Source organism: Sorex araneus, chromosome 5 (assembly GCF_027595985.1).
Source record: "Sorex araneus isolate mSorAra2 chromosome 5, mSorAra2.pri, whole genome shotgun sequence".
NCBI lineage: Eukaryota > Metazoa > Chordata > Mammalia > Eulipotyphla > Soricidae > Sorex > Sorex araneus.
The window spans coordinates 72,323,232-72,345,420 of NC_073306.1; the positions used below are offsets into that span (position 1 = coordinate 72,323,232).

Sequence of the window (22,189 nt, forward strand, 5' to 3'; positions counted from 1 at the left end):
GGTTGCCCATTGCTTCAAATAAAGCCCACAGCCAGGCTTCCTTGGCCCCTTACACTGTGATCTGATGCTTGTCTATCTTCCAGCCTCATCTTTCATCTCATTATCTAACCTGGTCAGCACAAATCAACTACATTTAAATGTAAGAAAGTAAGATTGTGTTTTCTAATTGAGACTCAACAACCTCACTTTTACCTTAAGGACTTTCTATCTTTCCCTCTCTCTGATGGACTTTGCATGCTAAATGTCATTCTAATTTAACTTAGGGCACTGCTTAAATGTTCTATCTCTCTCCCACCTTCTCTCTCTTTTCTCTCTCTCTCTCTCTCTCTCTCTCTCTCTCTCTCTCTCTCCTCTTTTCTCCTTCTCTTCTCTCTCCTCTCCTCTCTCCTCTCCCTCTCTCTACACACACACACACACACACACACACACACACACACACACACACACACACACACACCAGCCTGTGCTCAGGCCTTACTCCTAATTCTGAGCTCAGGGATCACTCCTGGTGGGGCTCAGAGACCATATAGGGTGCTGGGGGTCAAACCCAGGCTAGGCATATGCAAGTCAGGCGCCTTACCTGCTTTACTATCCAGCTCCCTTCTTATTAAATAAAAACACAAAACACAAAACAAAACAGATGTATTATTCTTCATAGTTAACTGCAGTGTGAGTCACTCTCCACCATTCTCAACCCAGTGGCACTCAGGGGACAGCAGGGCTATCCCTGGAGGTATTCAGACCACCATTAGATACTGAGGACTGATGCAAAGGCCTTGCATATGCAAAGCATGTGAACTACCATGTGAGCCATATTCCAGGCCAGAGAGATACCTTATGTTGTCATATACTGCGTATCATTTATGAGAGCACTTTTTTTTCTTTCTTTCTTTCTATGTTTTGGAGGGTCTCCCAAGTACTGCTCAGGGGCCTAGGGCAACTGCCAGTGATACTTTTCTAAACTGTGCAGGCCGGATAGTTCAATGTTGGTCAGTGCTTGGGCAGGCAATACAGTCCTGCTTGGTCCTTCTTGGACCCTGCAGTGCTAGAGGCAGTCAGGGCTATACCTACTGGTGATCAGAAGACCACAAAGCACCAGGGATTGAACTGGGACCTCTGCATACACTGCTCCAGCACTTGGAGCCCTGTGTGTCTTTTTATAAATTAAACTAGAACAATGTCCAACTACAAAATAGATATACAAGTATTGACTGAAGAAATTGGTGAATGAGTAAATGCACATGAATAATTTATGAATGTAGCGTAATCAAAATTGTGTGTATGTATATATATATATATATATATATGTATAATTCATTTGGGGACATTACTCACTTTTCGCTGTTTTCCGGAATCCAATTTTATGAGCCAATATGAAGCCACCTTCGACTTATGGTATTTCCAGTTATCCATGATCTATTTTGAGGTAGAAAATTTTAAAACTAAATTAGATTTTTTTTTCAAGTAGCAAAATGTAAACAAATTGGTTGAGATCATTTTGCCCACTCAACTGGGAAGCAAACACATTCAATTACTTGAAATATATGTATATATATATATATATACACATATGTATATGTATATAAAAAGATCACTTTCAGGGCAAGAGGATAATCCCAGGAGTTATTGCTTGCACAAGGCAAATTTATCACCGCCCCCCCCCCCACAGTACCATGTGGTTCCCCAAACTTCCCTACAGGTGTGTAGCCCAGGTGTGACCAGCCCTGTTGGACACTATTCACTGCCAGGGTGGTCTGGTAATCACTGGAACTAAAGGGCCCATGCTCAGATTCTCACATTAAATTCCTGGACCAGATCATTTGGCAAGGCCTCGGGCCTCCTGTGCACTGCTTCAGACCAAAGCCCACACACTTGCCCACTCTCCAGCGCCTTTGCCAAAGAAAAGAAAAGAAAAGAAAAGAACTCCTTGCACCATAAAACGTGTACAGGAGCCTGACAGATATTACAGTAGGGTGCTTTTTCTGCATATGGTGGGTCCAGGTTTCTTCTCTGGCACCATCTATGGTTCCCTGAGCACAGATCCAGGAGTAAGCCCTGAGACCTCAATCGAAAGTTTTCTTCTTCTATTAACCAAGTACACAATATCTACTGAGTAAAAGTTAATTGTCTTCAGGTATATAAGGTTTGAGGAGAAATGCAAAACACCAGAATTAATTTTAGTTCTAAGACTTGTACATACCACACAAAATAACGGATACTGAATTAGAAGATTAGAAGATTGTTCATATAGAATTAGGATTATTTTGGGTTTTTTTGAGTATTTTTGTACAAATACATATGTATTACAGGAAGCATGAAAATGTTTTTACATGTTAGATATAGTAAAAATTTTAGTGTCTGGTATAATAATTTTATAAGTTACAGAACCTTTATATTCTTCACAGAACAATGACATTATCCATAGATATTAGTTTTAGTTTTTATTATATGATTTTTTCTGATCATTAGAACTAATATCCAATAAATTTGAGTAAAATATCTGGCACAAGGTCATTGTCTTTAATTAGAATAGAAATTGATTAAATAAGGTTATGAGTAAATTAAAATACATAGAGCATGTCTTACACCTAATGCTCAATTTTCTTTTCCCATGGAAATAGCAGAGTTTGGAGTCTTAAATTATAACCAAATTATGAAATAAAAATGTCACTACTATTTTTTTAAATAAGAGGATAGTTTTTATTGTTATTTTACTTTGTTTTATCACAAGACTCTTGATTTGGTCAAGTTTAAAGTAGCACTGTACTCCCGTTGTTCATCGATTTTGCTCAAGCGGGCACCAATAACATCTCCACTGCAAGATTTGTTGTTATTGTTTTTGGCACATTGAATATGCCACAAGTAGCTTGCGAGGCTCTGCAGGGCGGGTGGGATACTCTTGGTAGCTTGGATATTCCAAGAGGGACGAAGGAATTGAACCTGTGACGGCTGCGTGCAAGGCATATGCCCTACCTGTTGCGCTATCACTCCAGTTCAGTTTAAAGTAATGCTTAAAAAAATAAAAACTGACAAAAGCACCACAAAAGTAGGTTTTATACTACAGTTGGCCACTAGGTGGTACCTTCTCCTCTATTCAAAAAAAACAAAACCAGACACCCCGCCCCCACCCTCCCACCACCGCCCCCAGCCTCGCCCTCCAGAAAACAACATTGAGAAAGCATCCATTCGATGCTTGAAAAAAATGTCTGAATAAAGAAATGGGATGTTATGTGAAGAGACTGTGACCAAAATCTTTGAAAACTAAAGTAAGAGTAAGCCACTGACTTTAATTTTTTTTTTTTTTTTTTTTTTGCTTTTTGGGTCACACCTGGCAATGCACAGGGGTTGCTCATGGCTTTACACTCAGAAATTACTCCTGGCGGTGCTCAGGGGACCATATGGGATGCTGGGAATTGAACCCAGGTCGGCCGCGTGCAAGGCAAACACCCTACCTGCTGCTCTATTGCTCCAGCCCCACTGACTTTAATTTTAAAACTATGCTGTTTTAGAACGTTCTACCAGGTGATGCAAACGTGCTTGCAAAAAATATATATATGTGTATATATATATATATATATGCAAAAAATCCATTTCAAAATCTGGCCCAAACCATTGCTAGGGATGCCCCCCCACCCTTTTTTTTTTTTTATGATCTCATTTCATGTTAGAGCTTTCTCAAGTGTTTTATAATTCCTTTAATTAAGAACAATTATTTAACACTACTTACTCTAAAGCAGTAGTATCATTATATAAAATTAAACACTAAAATATATTTTGCATTGCTAATTATAAACGTGAACTCACTTTTAATAAATCATTATAATTAAAATAACCTCTATTTTTTAATCTTGTAGTGGTGAAAAGAACGTCAATTTACTATGTCATTGAGAGTGCCATGATAAAATACATTTTAAGAAGAATAAGAATGTATGGGGCTCCTTATAATTTAATACATGTCAAAGACTCACATTTCCTATCAGATGTTCCGATTCTGCCTCTGATTTTCCTGGAAACCGGATCTTCATGTCCTTAAGAATAAACAAGGTCTGACTCATAAGATGATCTTCTTGTTCTTTTGTTCTTGGTTGCCGCAAAGACTCACTCTTAAATTTGAAAGAATACAGATATTTGGAGGGGGTCTTATTTCATTGTGCCACAATAATCTGAAAGATATTTCTAGGTGAAAAATGATGTACTTTTAATTGAAATAAAATTATAAGAAAAAATACATTTATTTAGGATTAGAGAATTTTTCCAAATGTCTTACATACTTATACACAGCTCTATTTTTGTTTAGCTCACTGTATTAAAATAAAAATATGAGCGCTTGAGAAGACTTGCTACATATGTATTTTAGCAGCTCTTGATTACATTTTTTAAATCATTCATTCTTAAGCAAAATTTATTCACGTCGAATTCCCAGACTCTTCACAATGAAGACATCATCCAGAGGAGATAAATATACCCCTGGTGTCTGAAAATACCTGAAGCTATCTATTTGAGTATCTATAAGTAACATATAGAGCAAAATTAATTCACTGACTCCTTGATACTCAATATCCGGGGGCCAGGCAGGGCAGTTGCTCAAGGGCTAGTGCACATATTTATCATGTAGGAGGCCAGGTTCAACCCCTACCACCACATGGAGCCCTGAGCTGTAAGTGATCTCAAGCATGAAGTCAAGATAGAACTCAAGCACTCCTACTGTGGCCCTAAATTAAAAAAAAAAAATTCAATTTCTGGGATTCATGTCAAGGACAGAGCACTATAGATTAATATAATAAAAATATTATAAATAATTTTGTGTTTCAGTGCTCCAATGATAATTTAGTGGTTTATTTTTTAACCTGCCTATCAAAAGTCTAATTAAGAATTCACACTTCAGAGATACATTTACACATTTACAATTTACAAAAGTGTAAATTAAGAATTTACACTTCAGAATTTACATTTAGAGATACACAGCATAATATACTGCAAAACCATATAGTTACTCAGATATTTCTAAACACAATTATGAGACTCCTTCAGCAAATGGAAAATAGAATGTCCTTCTCAACGTCTATCCTTGAGTTATATGATATACGAAATGTGCTTTTTAAGAGTTCATATCAACATAGACTATTATCATTTTATTCTATTAAATAGTAATCTAAATTCCAACAGACAATGAGTTGAATTTAGAAAGGATCTGAGGTTTAATCTGTCCTTCTTCTAGCTAACCCCTTTGCCAACCAAATCTTTTGAGTACAGCGATTCCTATGATCTAAAAGTAAAAAAAAAAAATGACTTACCGTCTGAGAGCTGGAGCGGGCATTGTTATTCTGAAACAAATGCCTTCCACTAGCGTTTGAACGGTTTAAAGAATGTGACCGACACCCTATGGTTGACTGGCATACTGGCATCACTTGAGCAGATAAGGGACGGTGGTCAGTATTGCCAGGGAACTGCGCAGAGATAGAACGAGGGCAGCTAACTGAACGCTTCATGGAGCCTATTGATGAAGGAGAGAAAGGACAGCAGAGAAACAGCTGAAGTTTCCGACTGTACTAGGTCTACATGAAATAATAATTAGACCACAGAGTGGCAGGGTGCCAATAAATGTAGACACAAAGAAAGCACAATAAGAACATGAGTTTTGGGGCCAGAGCCATAGTACAGTGGGTACGGTGTCTGCCTTGCATGCAGCCGACCCAGGTTTGATACCTGGCATCCCATTATGTTCCCCTGAGCACCACCAGGAGTGGTTCCTGAGTGCAGAACCAGGAGTAAGCCCTCAGCTTTGCTGGGTGTGACCCAAGAAGGAATTTTTTTTTAAAAAAAATGAGTTTTGGAGTTAATTCTTCAATTTAAACAGTAAACCCATCAAGGAACCCTTTTTGTGTATGAAGAAAGACTATCAGAGAATACTTACATAGTACTTCTATGTTATGTGCTTGAACCACATTAATTCAAAAAAGAGATAGGCGAGAAAAAAAGGAAAACTAGTACTTGTGATGCATCTTCTTTAAGGCAGGTGCTATTCTTTTTTAAATCCTCACGGAAATCACTGGTAGTATAAGTCTTTGTCTCCCGGATTTTCTAAGAATTTACTCGAGACCACAAAAGAAGAAAGTGGCCAACCCCAGATTTTATTCCTAATTTATCAAATGTCGAAGCCCTCCCTGTTTCTATAAAACTGTGTTGCCATTCGTTATCTTTGAGTTAGGCTGATCATTTGCTAGAATCTTGTGTACAGATTAAAAATAAAATGCTTTACATCAAGATTCTGAGGAGAGAGTGGAAGGCATTTGAGAATGCCCAGGCTCAATGAGTAAGTTATAGAGTTTTGGGCCCATGAGAAAAAAAAAACAAAACAGAAGGAAAAAATCATACTTAGCTTAAAATAAATCATTGGTTATTAGAAGAGTAGTATTAGGTCATCATCTTATTCATAGGAGAGATTTAAATTCCCATGGTCAAATATGTAAGTGAAGAAAAAATGTCTGCATCTAAAGGGTACATCAGAAGCAGCAATGAGGTAAAAACAATTTCTTCCCCAGTACACATGGAGAACGTTCTAAAAAGAGAAACAGCTTTTCAGGTAAATTTTGGTTCTTGCTATAGGGAAACAGTAGCACTTGCTATTATCAACATTCGTAATTTTAAATTTTATATATTCTATATGTCTGATGTTCTACATTTTACTTGGGAAATATATCAATACTTATTAATTAAATAATTTAATAAAAGTCACATGAAGGCTGGTTGAACATTCAAATATTTTTCTAACTTTAAAAAAAAACCAAGCTTTCACAGAGGCATTGAATATGAACTTCATATTTAGAATGCATTTCTAAAGGATATTTTAAATAGATTATAAACCTAAGAGTACTCATTTAAGTTGATAATATTTAAAATATATACCCATTCAAGCTTTAGTACTTGCTTTTTTTAAACTTTAAAATAAAGGGGTTTTTTTAACTTTAAAATAAAGCTTTTGTTTGTTCTAACCAATAATGTGTTCCAACTACTTTTAAACTGAGAATCCATTTCTTTAAATGACTACTTCAACTGTAGGGAGCTTACTACTAAGATCCATCTTCTACAAAGAAAATATTCCCAAAACATGTGCTACTCTGGTGAAGGGATGGGTATTCGAGCATTGTATAACTGAGATTTAAACCTGAAAACTTTGTAACTTTGTAACTTTCCACAATAAAAAATTAAAAAAAAAAAAAGGAAAAAAAAGAAAAATGTAAAAAAAAAAAAAAAAAAAACATGTGCTACTACCTACACCTTTGTTCTACTCTCTTCGAGAATGAAAGGTTGGACATGTATAACCTGACTATAGAAACAGAATGAAAGTATTCTTTTAAATATCTATAGATTCACATTCACCCTGCTCCCCCATGCACTGCAAGCTCAGACAAAGTATATAGTAGCTGGACATGTCAATGGTACTTAGGCATATTAACAATAATGATTATATATGTACACCAAACGAAGTGAGAAAAATGGAAAATAATTGTAGGCAGATACCTTATATCAAGCATACATATATATGTGAGTATATATATGTATATGTACATATATATATGCACTACAAAGAGTTTTACTTTTGTCAGTAAACTCTCTACAACAGAAAACGTTAGATGTAATCTAATTTTGTCCTCAATCATCAGCATCATTTTAGAGACACAGCCGACTGGGATTTGTGGCTAAGATGCTCGTTACTGCAAGATTAAAAAGATAATATAATATAAAATCAAGTGAAACTGCAATTCCTTGCAATTGGTTCAATTTCTAATGACTATACAAATAAAATACAATAAGGAAAATTACATGTAACTGAATCACTCTGGGTCTAAATGGAGGACTCCCATTTAAAAACATATTTAAAAATCTATTTTAATACACTATTTGCCTAATATCTATTTATTAACCTATTGATCTGAGCAAAAAGAATAATCCTAGAGCTCTACTAACTTTAGCAGTTTTTCTTACCCGTACCTTTATCCTGTGTCCGTTCAAGCTGCTAGAGATGCACAACTAGCCCAGGGCTTTCAATTGCAAGGCTGTGAGTGGGTACTCTGCGCAGGTGTAGAAATGCTGACACTGGGGCCTGGGAGACAGCTCAAGGGCCAGAGCATCTATCTTGCAGGGTCCCCTAGTACCCCATAGCCAACACTGCTAGGCATAGCCCTGGTGGCTTCTGAGTGCCACTGAGTATGGCCTATGTGAGCACTATTTGGAATACCCCTCAGGGGGAAAATAAAAAGAAGAAGAAGGCTGAAAACCACTGCACTCACCTAGGACAAGGGAAGTGGTTAAAAAAAAAAAAACTGTCAAACTGGGAAGAAGAGGGTCAGACTGTAAAAGACGAAACGGCCATACTTAGAGAGCTACACTGAAAATACTTCGAGCATCTTTAAGAAAGAAAAGATGAGATTAATAAAAACAGCTTACAGACTCTGGAGCAGATGTTCTATAAACTAAACGGTGATTCAATAAATTAAATGGAACATAATACATTATTTTCCTTTCAGTCACATCAACCCTCAAAAGCAGAAATATCAGCATGCATCTTTATGAGATAATTTGAAAATAATAGAATGTCCATTAAAATAGTCATCCACTGGATCTGTTTTCCTCATGCATTTTGCCATAAGCAGGGAAGCCAGGTGTCAAACATATGCAATAGGGAAAGCCAACTCCGTAACCCATTGCTGGAGATTAACAAAGGCTCACAATTGTATTTACTGAACCAGCCACTTCAGTGAAACCCTGGAACAACAGAACACACGGCAAACAGAGATGTGACAGAAAAAAACGGCTGACTTGGAGGCATGCCAGGAAAGTGCTAGAGAAATAGTCAAACTACAACTGAACATTTAGGGATGAAAAAATAACTATAAATGCAATAACAGATTTGTGAAACTAAAGAAGAATTGAAAGATGGAAGGGAAGGAGGGTGGAAGAGAAGGATGGAAGGAGGGAGGGAGGGAGAGAGGAAGGAAGGAAGGAAGGAAGGAAGGAAGGAAGGAAGGAAGGAAGGAAGGAAGGAAGGAAGGAAGGAAGGAAGGAAGGAAGGAAGGAAGGAAGGAAGGAAGGAAGGAAGGAGATGGTTAGTGACTCTCCTAAAACCCACAAAAAACTCTGACTTCAGTGCTTAGCCATGATGAAAGGGGAGGAGGGAAAGAGCTTCAACAATATTATAATTAAGTAGTTCCCAGATTAAATTAAATCATATTGTCTGAAAAACAGACAAGACTATGAAAAAAACCTTGAGTAAAGTAGGGTGGGAGCACGAACACTGGAATGGAATGAGACAGTATGCCGGCTCCAAGAAGATTGCAATCAGCAGGTCGACCAATGGTACATTTTATAATACCCACGCAAGACCTAAGACCCAACTACAGCTGTGGCATCAGAAGGCAAAGCTATAGATACTTGACATGCAGCACCTTTTTTCTATCTGCAAGTGACTGAGGCTTATGCATAGGTCCGCTTAGGGGAGGAAGCGGGATCCAATGCGTGTTTCCTCATACATGACTAGGGTTCATTTGACCCAATAATTTCTTATTTAGAGGGCATATTCAGTTTCACTACTCTTCTTAAGAGAGTTATATCAGAAGGAAGGAACTTACCGGAGTGCTGGATAAATTTGGAATGGTCTGCCTGCTTATATGCAAGTTGACTTTCTCTCTTCTGACTTTGGTACTCTTCTTGTTCATCGGAGTCTGAGGAGCTGCAGCTACTGCTACAACTGCTCTCACTGCTGTAACACTTCAGTTTTTTCAGTGTATCAGAACTCTCTGGCATGGAATTTAAAGGCTAAAATAGAGGAAAGATTATTGTTAGACTTTTAAAAAGAATTATTGATACTACTACTTTCAATTCCTCATTTATACTTGCAGCTTCTTATTAAAGGCTGATATTCAAAGCACTATTGATAAAGTCTGCAACCATTCATTGATGGCTCTTTTCCTGTAAAATCATCTTTCCAAAATGACTATAGTATGTTCTGTTCTGATAAGAAAGACTTTGCTTTCTTAGTCAAGTACACTATAGCAATATCCACTAAGGGGGGGGGTGGCTGTAGAGATAGTACAGCTTGCACTATCCCTTGGGCCCCAATTTGTAAATTTAATACGTCGATGCAGGCAGGTGCATGTTTGTCAATATGCAGATTGTTACAACATGCCAGTAGACCAAAAGCTTACATTTGGTAGACTGGGAACACTTGTAAAGGCGATTAGAGGCCGCCTGCCCCAAAAGCTTCCATCCCTTTCGGAGAGCCCAGCAAGCTACCAAGAGTATCCTGCCCGCACGGCAGAGCCTGGGAAGCTACCCGTGGCATACTCGATGTGCCAAAAACAGTAACAATGATGGTCCTCATTCCTCTGATCCAGCAAGAGCCCCCAGTACGCCATTGGGCTATACTAGCATGCGAAAGGGACGAATGGAGATGTTACTGGCACCCGCTCGAGCAAATTGATGAACAACGGGATGACAGTGATACAGTGACACTCTTGTAAACTAATGTTATTTTATAAAAAATGAATACTGAGAGAAAATATTCACCAAAATTTTTTAAATAATGGAAAATATTACAAAAATTAGAACTATAAACACTTTTCCATAGTTAACAAGAATCAAGAAATGCCTTTTTGATGCCTCATTTATGCTGAGTTACTAAAAACAAGAACAAAAAAATGTGTGTAGGTTATTGTGAAGAGAGAAGGAGGGAAATGAGGAACCCAAAGAAAAAGAAAGCAGTCAAGCTATTATAAATAAGATACATCCAGAAAGGCAAAGGATAACCTCACCTGAAAACAGAGCTTTTGAGCTCAAATAAGATATAATAAGAAGAAAAGGAGTCTCACAGAATTAATTTTGTATAGAGATTTTTATACAGAAAACTGATTTACTGCTCATGGATCAAGGTGCTGATGTCTCACATGAGGCTGACACCCAAGGACTGTAGATACAAAGGCCAGGGGGATTGCCCCATATCTGGAAGACTGCTTCATGAGCGGAGGGGAGAAGGCAGATGGAATAGAGAAGGGATCACTAAGAAAATGATGGCTAGAGGAACCTGTTGGAATGGGAGATGCATGCCGAAAGTAGATAATGAACCAAACATGATGACCTTTCAGTGTCTGTGTTGCAAGGTATAATACCAAAAAGTAGAGAGAGACTATGGGGAATACTGTCTGCCTTAGAGGCAGGGGGAGGGTGAGAAAGGGGAGGTATACAGGGATATCGGTGGTGGGGAATGTGCACTGGTGGAGGGATGGGTGTTTAATCATTGTGAGATTGTAACCCAAACATGAAAGCTTGAAACTATCTCACGGTGATTCAATAAAATTTTAAAAATTAAAAAAAAAAGGTGCTGATGTCTTTCAGAGGAGGGTTCCTGAGCCTCATACAAAGAATCTGGCTGTAATGCAGTAAACTTACTTTTCAGTGGTATTGCTACATAAAAAAGAGTGGTATTATGTAAAAATAAGTACGGCCTAAATTTTTAGAGAGTAGCGCCATGGAGAAAAGTAAATCTGTAAAAATTTAAATACCATGAAATATGTATATGGATATACTATATTCAAATCACTTGTATCACTTGTTATCCTTTTGTTGATCGATTTGTTCGAGTCGATGCCAGTAATGTCTCCATTCGTCCCTGTCAGGTGCTCGTGTAGCCCAATGGCATCTGCTTGCTCCAGGAACAAAGAGCCTCAAATCATTCATTCAAGGTCTTGACAAAGAAGTCTGACCATCTCACAGGTGGGCGGTCACGCGGTCTTTTGACTTTCCATGGAATCTGGTCAGTAACAGCTCTAGTCCAGCATTCATCTCTAAATCGCATTATATGAGTGGCCCATCTGATTTTAGACGCCTTGGCAAACGAGACAGTGTCCCTGATTCTTGATCAACAGAGGTCAGAACTCCGGATTCCTTCTCTCCCTTGAGTGAAACGTGATACTCCAAGCATAGCTCTTTCGATTGCTCTTTGGGAGACCCGAATAGCATTCTCATCCTGTTTTTGTAGGGCCCAGGTCTGAGGCGTATGTTAGTACGAGAAGAATGGTGGGATTGAAAAGATGTGCCCGGAGCCGGAGGTTCTTTGTCCTCTTAACAACTTCTTCAACGCTCTTGAAGGCATTTCACGCTGCTCTCTTCCTCCTGCAGAGTTCAGGTGCCAGGTCATTTGTCATGTTGAGTTCTCAACTTAAGTACACATAACTGCTGCATTCGGAGATGTTCATTCCACTGAGGGCAAATGGAACATCAGGAACTAGTCCATTTCTCATGAATATTGTCTTCGTGAGATTCAGCTGCAGTTTGACCTTTCCACACTCACGGTTAAAGTCGGCCAGCATTCGTGCCACTTGGCTGATATTTTGTATTATTAGAATGATGTCATCAGTGAAGTGGAAATGGTATAGTTGCTGATGGTCTATCTTCACTGCCATTCCTTCCCATTTCAGTTGTCGCATGATGTTCTCAATGGTGGCACTGAAGAGTTTCGGTGAAATGCTATCCCATGCCAAACCCCTCTCTTTACATTGATGATCACTTCTTTGTAGAATGGTGAGATCCTGGTGGTGAATCATAATACAGCTCATGGAGGATCCTGATGTATAGAGGATCCTGATGTAAAACGTTAGAGCAGCATCTTGAACTCTCAAGAAACCTCAATGAGCTTGGTCACCATGTGGATATGGTCAGTCATGCTGAATCCTTTTTGGAACCCGGCTTGCTTGCATGGTTGTCCTTTGTCTAGTGTTCTGCCAATCCTATTCAGGATGACTTGAGTGAATAACTTGTAGATGATGGACAACAGGCAGATCGGGCGATAGTTGCCAATGTCGTGGATGTCTCCCTTCTTGTACAACAGGACGGTCCTTCTGGTTTTCCATTGGGATGGAACCTTGCATTCAGACAGGCAGCATGTGAAGTGCCGAACCAGTGTATTGATGAGTACTGGCAGCAGATTCTTCAGGTGTCCAGGTCTGACCTTGTCTGGAACGGGTGCTGTACCTTTCTTTACCAATGAAACGGCATGTGGGATTTCAGAAGGGAGAACGCTGGGAATGACATATCCATCCTTTGGAATTTGATATGTGGGCAGGTGGATGTGTCTATCAAAGAGATCCGAGTAGAAGTCATGGATTACCTTTTCCATTGCCCTTCTGGAAGATGTGATAAATCCATCAAGACATCGGAGGGCAGTCATTTTGGTCTTATACTTGGCGAAAGACAGGCGAGCGTTGTCAATACTTTTCCCGACTTCTGCTGCATCGGCCAACACTGCCGCTCTTCTCTCTTTGAGGTCGTCCTTTATCGCTTCTCTGCACAGCTTTGTGAGCTCAGACGTTAGCTTGTGATTGTCTGAGGCTTGCACCAGACCATGTTGGCAAATGAGCTCGAGAATTTCTAAAGACAGGTGACTTTTTGTGGCTTTCTCTCTCTCCACATTCTTCGCACAATCATGGAAGTGCTAAACCAGTTGATCATATTCCTTGTCAACGTTGTCAATGATGGCATCTTCCCATTTTGCTGCAAAAGTGCCAAAGAGCTCCCAGTAGGTGGTCATTCTGGGAGTCCTCTTCTTGAACTTTGCAGTCCTTTCTCCCCACTCTGTGAAGTAGAACTTCATACGAAGAAGACGTGTGAAATTCAATGGGTGGTCTGATCCCATTTGGAATTTTGGGACAACAGCAACATAGGTCAGGCAAAACCATCGATTGAATATGATGTAGTCAATTTCATTGTGGAACTGTCCACCGGGTGACTCACATGTCCAACATTTAGATTCAGCCTTCTGGAACTGCAAGTTACCATGGATGGTCTTGGTTAACATGATGAATTCAGACAGTCTCTCACCCTGTTCGTTCCATTTTAGGCCGTGGGTCCCGATGTGGAGTTCTTCAGGTGACCTTCTAAGTCCTATCTTGGCGTTAAAATCACCGACAATGACTTTGTAGAAGGTGTGGTCTTCTTTATAGAACTTCTCCAGCTCCATGTAGAACTTTGCAATTTCTTCATCATAGCTGGATGTTGGTGAGTAGATGACAAAGACAGAAACTGCCAGCAACAAGCCACATATATTCAAATGTAAGCATTTGATTTGGGTTGTTAGGCATTCGAATGAATCAATGCTCATGGCCAAGTTTGTGTTGATGAGGACACCAACACTACTGACCCCTCTACTGTTGCATTTTCCAAGGAACAGTACTTCTCCAGTGTCGAAAATGACATGATGTGTTCGATGCCTTCTCGTCTCGGTCAATCCAATGACATCGTACTTGATCTTCTGCGCTTGCACTATCAGGTCCTCAATGGATGCTTCTGATGCCAGCGTACATGTATTATATTCAAATATCCCAATTAAAATCATAACTTCAAACCAAGGAAATCAAACATTAAAGCCAGATAATGGAAAGACAGATAAGGAAATTTGGATAGTTTAATTCAGAAAAAATTAGGCAAGCCAAAATTGACCATAGGCTGAATACAAAATAAGGGTCAATAAAGTCAGAAGACTAAAATCATGTAAGGTATCTTTACCAGTCATAATGCAATAAAAGTAGAAATGAAAATAAATCTTGGGAAAACTTAAATATCAGTAAGCATAAAGAAAGCTTTTGATAAGATTCAACACTTACGATTTTAAAAAAATTCAGTACAATGGGGATAAAAGAAACTTAATTTACTATAGTAAAGCTCAGACAAAACAAATTCACAGCAAAACACTAAAACTTTTTCTATAAGATCAGGCAATACAAAGTTAAAAATTCTTTCTATTATAATGTTAACATTATTAACATGATAATTAGCTATAATTATTATTCATTACAGTATTAGATGGACTAGGGACAGCAATTAGGCAAGTAAAGAAAGGGATTCAAATTGGAAAAGCAGTAAAATCATCACTAATTTTAGACAATTATTGAAAATAATAAATCAATATATAAAGTGATATATAAAACCAGTATAAAATATATTTATTCCTGTTGGAAATGTCTCTGTGGTTCAATACTGGTGTTGTGTCTCTGTTGTATCAAACAAAAATGCTTTCAAGCTATCAGATGCTTAATGAAATCCTTGGTTAGCAGGGATTTCACTGAAATAACGTATACTCTCTTGTGTAACAGTGTAGGATGAAAGACAGAGATAATACAGTGGGTATGGCACTTTCTTGCATGTGGCTGATCTTAGTTAGTCCTAAGCATCATGTATGGTTCCCCAACTATGACCAGGAGAGACTCCTTTGCACCACCATGTATGGTTCCCCAACTACCACCAGAAGAGAGCCAGGAGTAATATAAAAAAACTGTCAGGTAGGGGCCAAAAATAAATTTTAAAAAAAGTAAAAAGAACCAAAGCATGAAAGTAGTTATCAGACTTTCAAGTTGTAATCAGACTTAGTAATACCTTCTTTCATGTAGGAAAACAGCTCTAAGCTTACTAATAGGTTGATTAAATAATAAGCTAATCATTCCTATAAAGAATAACAAGGTCATTCAACAGGGAAGAGGCCAGGCATTCTGGTGAGCAAGGCGGCCGGAGAAATGCTCCGGACCCAAAATTGGGCCAACAACACAGGGGATCCGGACGGAGGAGGTGCAGCCACAACACCTTCTCCCGATGGAGCCCTGGCGACACTGAGCAGCAACTAACACGGCTCCAGCTTGCGGGACTAACGCGGCCGCGCTACCTTTTCTAAAAACTGAAAACATACAATCTTTTAATGAAAAACCAATTATCAAATGCTTCCTCAGTAGGGCTGTCTTTCTTCGGGGGAAACTCCAACAACAATAGTGAGTTTTGTGTTGCAATATGGAACGTAATCAAGGTAAAGAGAAAATAAAGTGAAGTTCTTCAGTTATACAGTTTGGGGTGGGGGGGCAGGGGCGGTGGGTAAACTGGGGATTTTGGTGGTGGAATATGGGCACTGGTGAAGGGATGGTGTTTGAATATTGTATAACTGAGACATAAACCTGAAAACTTTGTAACTTTCCACATGGTGATAAATAAAAATTTTTAAAAAAGAATATGGGAGGCATCACCTTTCCCAGCTTCAAACTGTACTGCAAAACGATAGTGATTAAAACAGTATGGTATTAAAAAAAAGAATAACAAGGTAAACTGTAGCTGAATCTTTGTCATATATATAGTTTGAACTTTTAAACCAATATCCTGTTGGAACAGCAACAAGAATTCACAGAGGCACAGACTCTAAATAGTGCCTCAATAATAAATTAAAATTTGTGAAGTGGCACTGAGTTATGATATAAATCATGCCACTTATATTTCTATTTAATATTATTAACAACTGGGTCACTGGGCTGGAGAGATAGCACAGCAGGTAGGGCATTTGCCTTGCATGTGGCCAACCCAGGTTCAATTCCCAGCATCCCATATGGTCCCCTGAGCACCGCCAGGAGTAATTCCTGAGTGCATGAGCCAGGAGTAAGCCCTGTGCATCACCAGGTGTGACCCCAAAAGCAAAACAAACAAAAAAAAGAACTGGTTCACATATATATCCATATGTATGAATGTGTGCAAAAATTATATATATAAAGAACAATAAAACAATACCTATGTATTTATCATTCAACTGAAATAAAAGAACAAAGCTGTTCCTTGATTTGGTACGTGTTACACATGCAACTAATTACTATTTATTAGCTTCTAAAATAAGTGCAAATATATTATTTCTCCAAGTAAAAGTTTCATTTATCCTTGATTATTTGCTATCGGTCTTCAGTAGAGTCACTGGAAGTTAGTGTTTAGCATGTAATATCATCCTTCTGATAAAGAAAGGCAACTCTGAACTCTGGTTTATTCCAGATCCTTAAGGACCATACTTAGCCATGAAATCACTGCTCCTTTGGACTTACTATGAAGATCAGATCTGGTTTTAGTAACTGTAGCTGGTTTTGGTAACTATTATGAACTATTCAGTATAAAATATGAGACTAACACCCAAGGACAATAAAAAGAGGGCCAGGAAGATTGCTCCAAAGTTGGAAGCCTGTCTCATGAGCTGGGGGAGAAGGCATCTAGGATAGAGAAGGGATCAGGGATCACTAAGTCAATGATGGCTAGAGGGATTGATCGGGATGGGAGATGTGTGCTGAAAATAAATAAAGGATCAAATGTGACAGCCTCTCACTATCTGTACATCAAACCATAATGCCCCAAAACAGAGAGTGTGGGGGAACCTGCCTGCCACAGAGGCAGGGGATGGGTGGGACGGGGGCAGGGTTAGAGATACTGGGGACATTGGTGGTGGAAAATGTACACTGGTGTTCGATGGGTGTTAGATGGGTGTTCGATCATTGTATGACTGAAACTCAAACAAGAAAGCGTATAAGTGTAGCCCACAGTGATTCAATTAAAAAAAAAGAAAAGAAGAAAAAAAAGAACTATTCAGCTCATTTCATTTCAATAAATACCTTGTCCTTCCAACACAAGTATTCCAACAAACACTTCTCCATACTTGTTTGGAAGAATGGTAAAAAAAAAAAAGTCACACAATAGATATTTTGCCCTCTATAATGTTCCATTTTAATTATGATTATAAACTTTATTTGGATTTTGCAAAATAAAATATAAAACTGTAGAGGCTGTCTCAGGATTCTTGCATCTGCCCCTCTGCCATGAATACTGTGTGCCTGACTTTGTTAGTCTACTAGTGATACAACAACATAGAGAACTTAGAGACTTCCCATGGTTTTCAAAATGAATCTGTGCTTCGTGAATACATTCACTTGTACATATATTTTAAAACATCTTAAAATATAACATAATTCCAAAGAATATATCAACATCACCAACAATTCTTCAACTAGATCACAAATTCAAATTAATAACTGACATCTCTTTGCTCTCTGATCACCACTAGATCAAAATCTTTCACCAGCACATTTTGCATTTTTTACTTGAAAACATTTTCTCACTTGAGTCATATCAATTCTTCATTGTTTCTCCAACACTATCTACAGTGTCACACATCTATAACTTTGCCTTTCATGGTCCCCTTATCCTGAACATCCTTCCATTCCTCCTAAATATTTAGGGAATTATTTTGCAAGACCAAATTCGAATAACTTTATGATAACATACACTATTTACCAATCTCCTTCTCTAGCTCCTGGAACACATTCTACTCCATTTACTTATTTATCACTTAATAAAATATGCTGGAGCTATAGCACAGCGGGTAGGGCATTTTGCCTTGCACATGGTTGACCCGGGTTTGATTCCTCCATCCCTCTCAGAGAGCCCAGCAAGCTACTGAGAGTATCCTGCCTGCACAGCAGAGCCTGGCAAGCTACCCATGGCATATTCAATATGGCAAAAACAGTCACAACAAGTCTCACAATGGAGATGTTACTGGTGCCCGCTCAAGCAAATTGATGAACAATAGGTTGACAGTGCTATAGACAGTGCTAGTAAAATATACCCTTGTTTGGGGCTTACCTGTTAATCCACTAACCAAAATCGTCCTTGGGGATAATTTTTAAAAGTCAACTAGTGGTCTGTGAGCAACTAATAAGTACCAGATGTTATGCTATAGCTATATAAAGATGAAATGATATTTCATACCCTTCAGGAATTTAGAACCCCACAGTAAAGCAAACATGCAAACAATTATTCATCAAAGCTACTCTATGAAAGTGTTATCAAGGTACCAGTGGTACAGCAGGAGAGGGAAATAAGATTTAAGTCTAATTAGGGGAGGGAAGAGTTCACAAAGGCAGCTGTGGTTCAGCTGGATTTGAAAGATTTCCAATAAAACAACAAATGAATGTTCTGGCTTGTGTTTTAATAAGCAGACATTCCAGATACACGGAAAAAAACATGAAAGTATGCTATTGCATGATTTGTGTAAGGACATCAAGAGAGCTTTATTATTTAATAGGTAAATAGTAAGAAAAAGTAAATAGAAGATGAAAACATTTTTCAGTACTTTTATGACATTGACTCTTACTTGCCCTACTAGCAAGGAGTCTGACATAAAATGAAAGACAACATGGATGTTGCAAAGCAGATGAAAATAAAGCAAGCACCTGTCAATATTTTGCTGACATGACAGCTTTCTGTTTATTTCTAGAAACAAAATATTTTAATGACCACAATTTCCCTGTTGCTTGGTCAGCAAACAATGTGGCTCCCCATAAGAATCTTGAGAGCCGTCATTTGCCTTATTTATAATTTATAATCAGAAACAAACACATGTTTCAAGACATGAGGAAAACTCAATATTGCAAGTAAAATAAAGGGATGGATTTGAGGTCCCTCTTGGTCCTAACTCCTGGGATTTTCAGAAATTAGAAAAATAATTTTAAAATGTAGAAAACTGATAACAAAAACCTTTGCCTGATTATAAGAATATCATCTTCCCAACTCTATCTGCACTGCCTACTTAGTTCATATAATTCCTTGAAAGTGGCATCAATCATTCTTATCATAAGAAATACAAACACAGGACTTTGGAGCTAGCTCAACAGTCAGCAATTTTAAATTCCAGCTTCGCACCACCAGGTATAGCCCAAGAAGCCCCCAGGACAGTTTGGTATAGCCTAGAGGCCCCTGAGCATCTCCAGAGTGACCTTGGTGTCCCCAGGACCCAAGCATCACCACATCCTCAGGCTCTAGATTCGACCACCCAACCTGCTGGGCTGATTGCTGGAGGGAGTGGACTCCAGACCCTGGGCACTCTATGAGAGGGCTCTTCCAAAAGGAAATGGGTAAAATACTGTATTCAATATATTTTAAAATAATAAGAAATTAAAATCTGCCTAGTAGCATTAACTTTGATACTTAAGGAGACAGAGAAATATACCTTTGGTCCTCGAGGCTTGGGGGTTTTGCCCATCAACTTTTCATCATCAATTTCACATTGCTCCAAAAGATCCAAAATATCTTCCTCCTTTAAAAAATATTTAATAAAAATTATGATCACTGATGGACTCTAGAATTTTTCCCAGTCGAATAATCTCCAAAATATGACATATAACACAAACTCCTAGTCACATAATGATTGTTTAGATAAAATAAGAAATGAAGGGTCATTACAAAGTTAGAGGCTTACAGTCAATTATAATAGACATTATAATAAAATAGAAATACATAGATAAAACTCATTAAGAATTATCATAAACGGGCTGGAGCAATAGCACAGAGGATGGGGCATTTGCCTTGCACACGGTCAACCTGGATTCAATTCCTGGCTTCCCATATGTCCCCTGAGCACCACCCAAAGTAATTCCTGAGTGCAAAGTCAGGAGTAACCCCTGTGCATCGCTGGGTATGACCCAAAAAAGCAGAAGAAAAAAAAGAATTATTATAAACATATATCTTTATGTTCTTCACACAACAAAAATTCTGAGTGCAATGCCCTTTGGATGCTTTAATATTTCTAAAAGTTTGAAATATAAATATTAAAGAGAGATAGTACAGTGGGTAGGATGCTTGCTTCGCATGCAACCAACCTGGTTTCAATCATGTGTCACAAATGGCCCTTGTCCCTGCCAGGAGCCTGAGCACAGAGCCAGGAGTGAGCTCTGAGCACTGCCAGTGCAACCAAAACAACATACCTCCAAAAATTTTTGAAAAGCTCAATCCAATTTTCCAGACAATATCACTGATTATCTTAATACTGATTGGTGCAAAATACTAAAACTTTAGGGGCTGGAGAGATAGCACAGCGGGTAGGGCGTTTGCCTTGCACGCGGCCGACCCGGGTTCAAATCCCAGCATCCCATATGGTCCCCTGAGCACGGCCAGGGGTGATTCCTGAGTGCATAGCCAGGAGTAACCCCTGTGCATCGCCAGGTGTGACCCAAAAAGAAAAAAAAAATACTAAAACTTTAGACAGAAAGTTTATAACTGGCTTGGTAATTTTATTATGGTATAATAAAAAACAAATAATTTTATGCAAGAAAAACATTTAACATTTTATAAATGCTTTTTATTCTATAGGGCTAATATCTCTCTATATGCTCTTCTAGAGCTATTTTGAAGTCAAAGGAAAAAGTTATAAGGTCATGTACGTTATGAAGTCATGTACCCAAGTGGCTGAGCATAGCAATTTAATATGAATACAATAGCAATACTTAAAGAGGCATAACCAACTGCTACATTGACTTATTTATTAAACTTATAAAAATGTTGTATATGGGGCCGGAGTGATAGCACAGCGGGTAGGGCATTTGCCTTGCACACGGCCAACCCGGGTTCGATCCCCGGCATCCCATATGGTCCCCTGAGCACCACCAGGAGTAATTCCTGAGTGCAAAGCCAGGAGTAACCCCTGAGCATTGCTGGGTGTGACCCAAAAAGCAAAAAATAAATAAATAAATAAAAATAAAAATAAAAATGAAAATGATGTATCTTTCTGTGTTTGCAACTTATAATTCAGTCTCTCTTCAAAAAGTTTTTAGTGAAATATGAAAGGACACTGCAATGAAAATTTGCAAAATGTATTAGCTCTTTATATAAGAAACTAAGTTGTTAAAATACAAAAAGAACAGTTAAAGAGATAGAACAGCAATTAAGGCTGTATTGTATATTTCAACCCTGGTTTGATCCCCTGTACCAGATACTGTCACCTGAACAATGCTAAGAATGACCCTCAAGCTTAGAGCAAGTAACAATCCTGAGCACCACTGGGTATAGCCCCCAAACACAAAGCAAGACAATAATTTAATGGGACCTGGATAGAGTACAAATGTTAAGTTGCTTGGCTAATATGTGGCTGCAGTCATCCATTCAGTACCACATTTGATCTTCCTAGCAGTGCCAGGGATGGGCCTGAACACAGACCCATTTTTGACCTAGAAGCAAGAAAAAGGATCGGGGTAGTGATTTTCCACTCCAACCAATCCAAAAACCATAGCCTGATCTCTACAGCTGAGAGATATTTCTAGCTGATAGTGACCGCTTCCTGTTTTAAAGTCATGTCTAGACACAGATAGAGCCATAGAGTCAAGTGCAACTTTCAATTAACATGTAGGTAGATTTGCTACTCTTAATTTGTTGGTTCTGTGCAGTAGTGCACATGTACTGAGGTACATCTGAGTGTACATGTTTCAGTGTAAAAGAATGAAGGCATGGATGGAAATTGAGAAACACTTGTCTGAAGTGATACATATCCTTAGATACCAATAAAGAAGGAGGTCTGGGTGCC

At 38.5% G+C, this 22,189-nt stretch overlaps 1 protein-coding gene across 1 annotated transcript in view; it reads right to left on the reverse strand.

Annotated features, from left to right (window-relative positions):
- Positions 1 to 22,189, reverse strand: part of TTLL7 (tubulin tyrosine ligase like 7) — a 171,452-nt gene that overhangs the window by 40,467 nt on the left and 108,796 nt on the right. The window contains exons 14-18 of the mRNA XM_012931648.2: positions 19,844 to 19,930; positions 9,630 to 9,816; positions 5,295 to 5,494; positions 3,969 to 4,103; positions 1,336 to 1,416 (exon numbers count right to left, since the gene is read on the reverse strand). Of these exons, the coding sequence (XP_012787102.2) occupies positions 1,336 to 1,416; positions 3,969 to 4,103; positions 5,295 to 5,494; positions 9,630 to 9,816; positions 19,844 to 19,930 (690 nt within the window). The remainder of the gene's footprint in view (positions 1 to 1,335; positions 1,417 to 3,968; positions 4,104 to 5,294; positions 5,495 to 9,629; positions 9,817 to 19,843; positions 19,931 to 22,189) is intronic.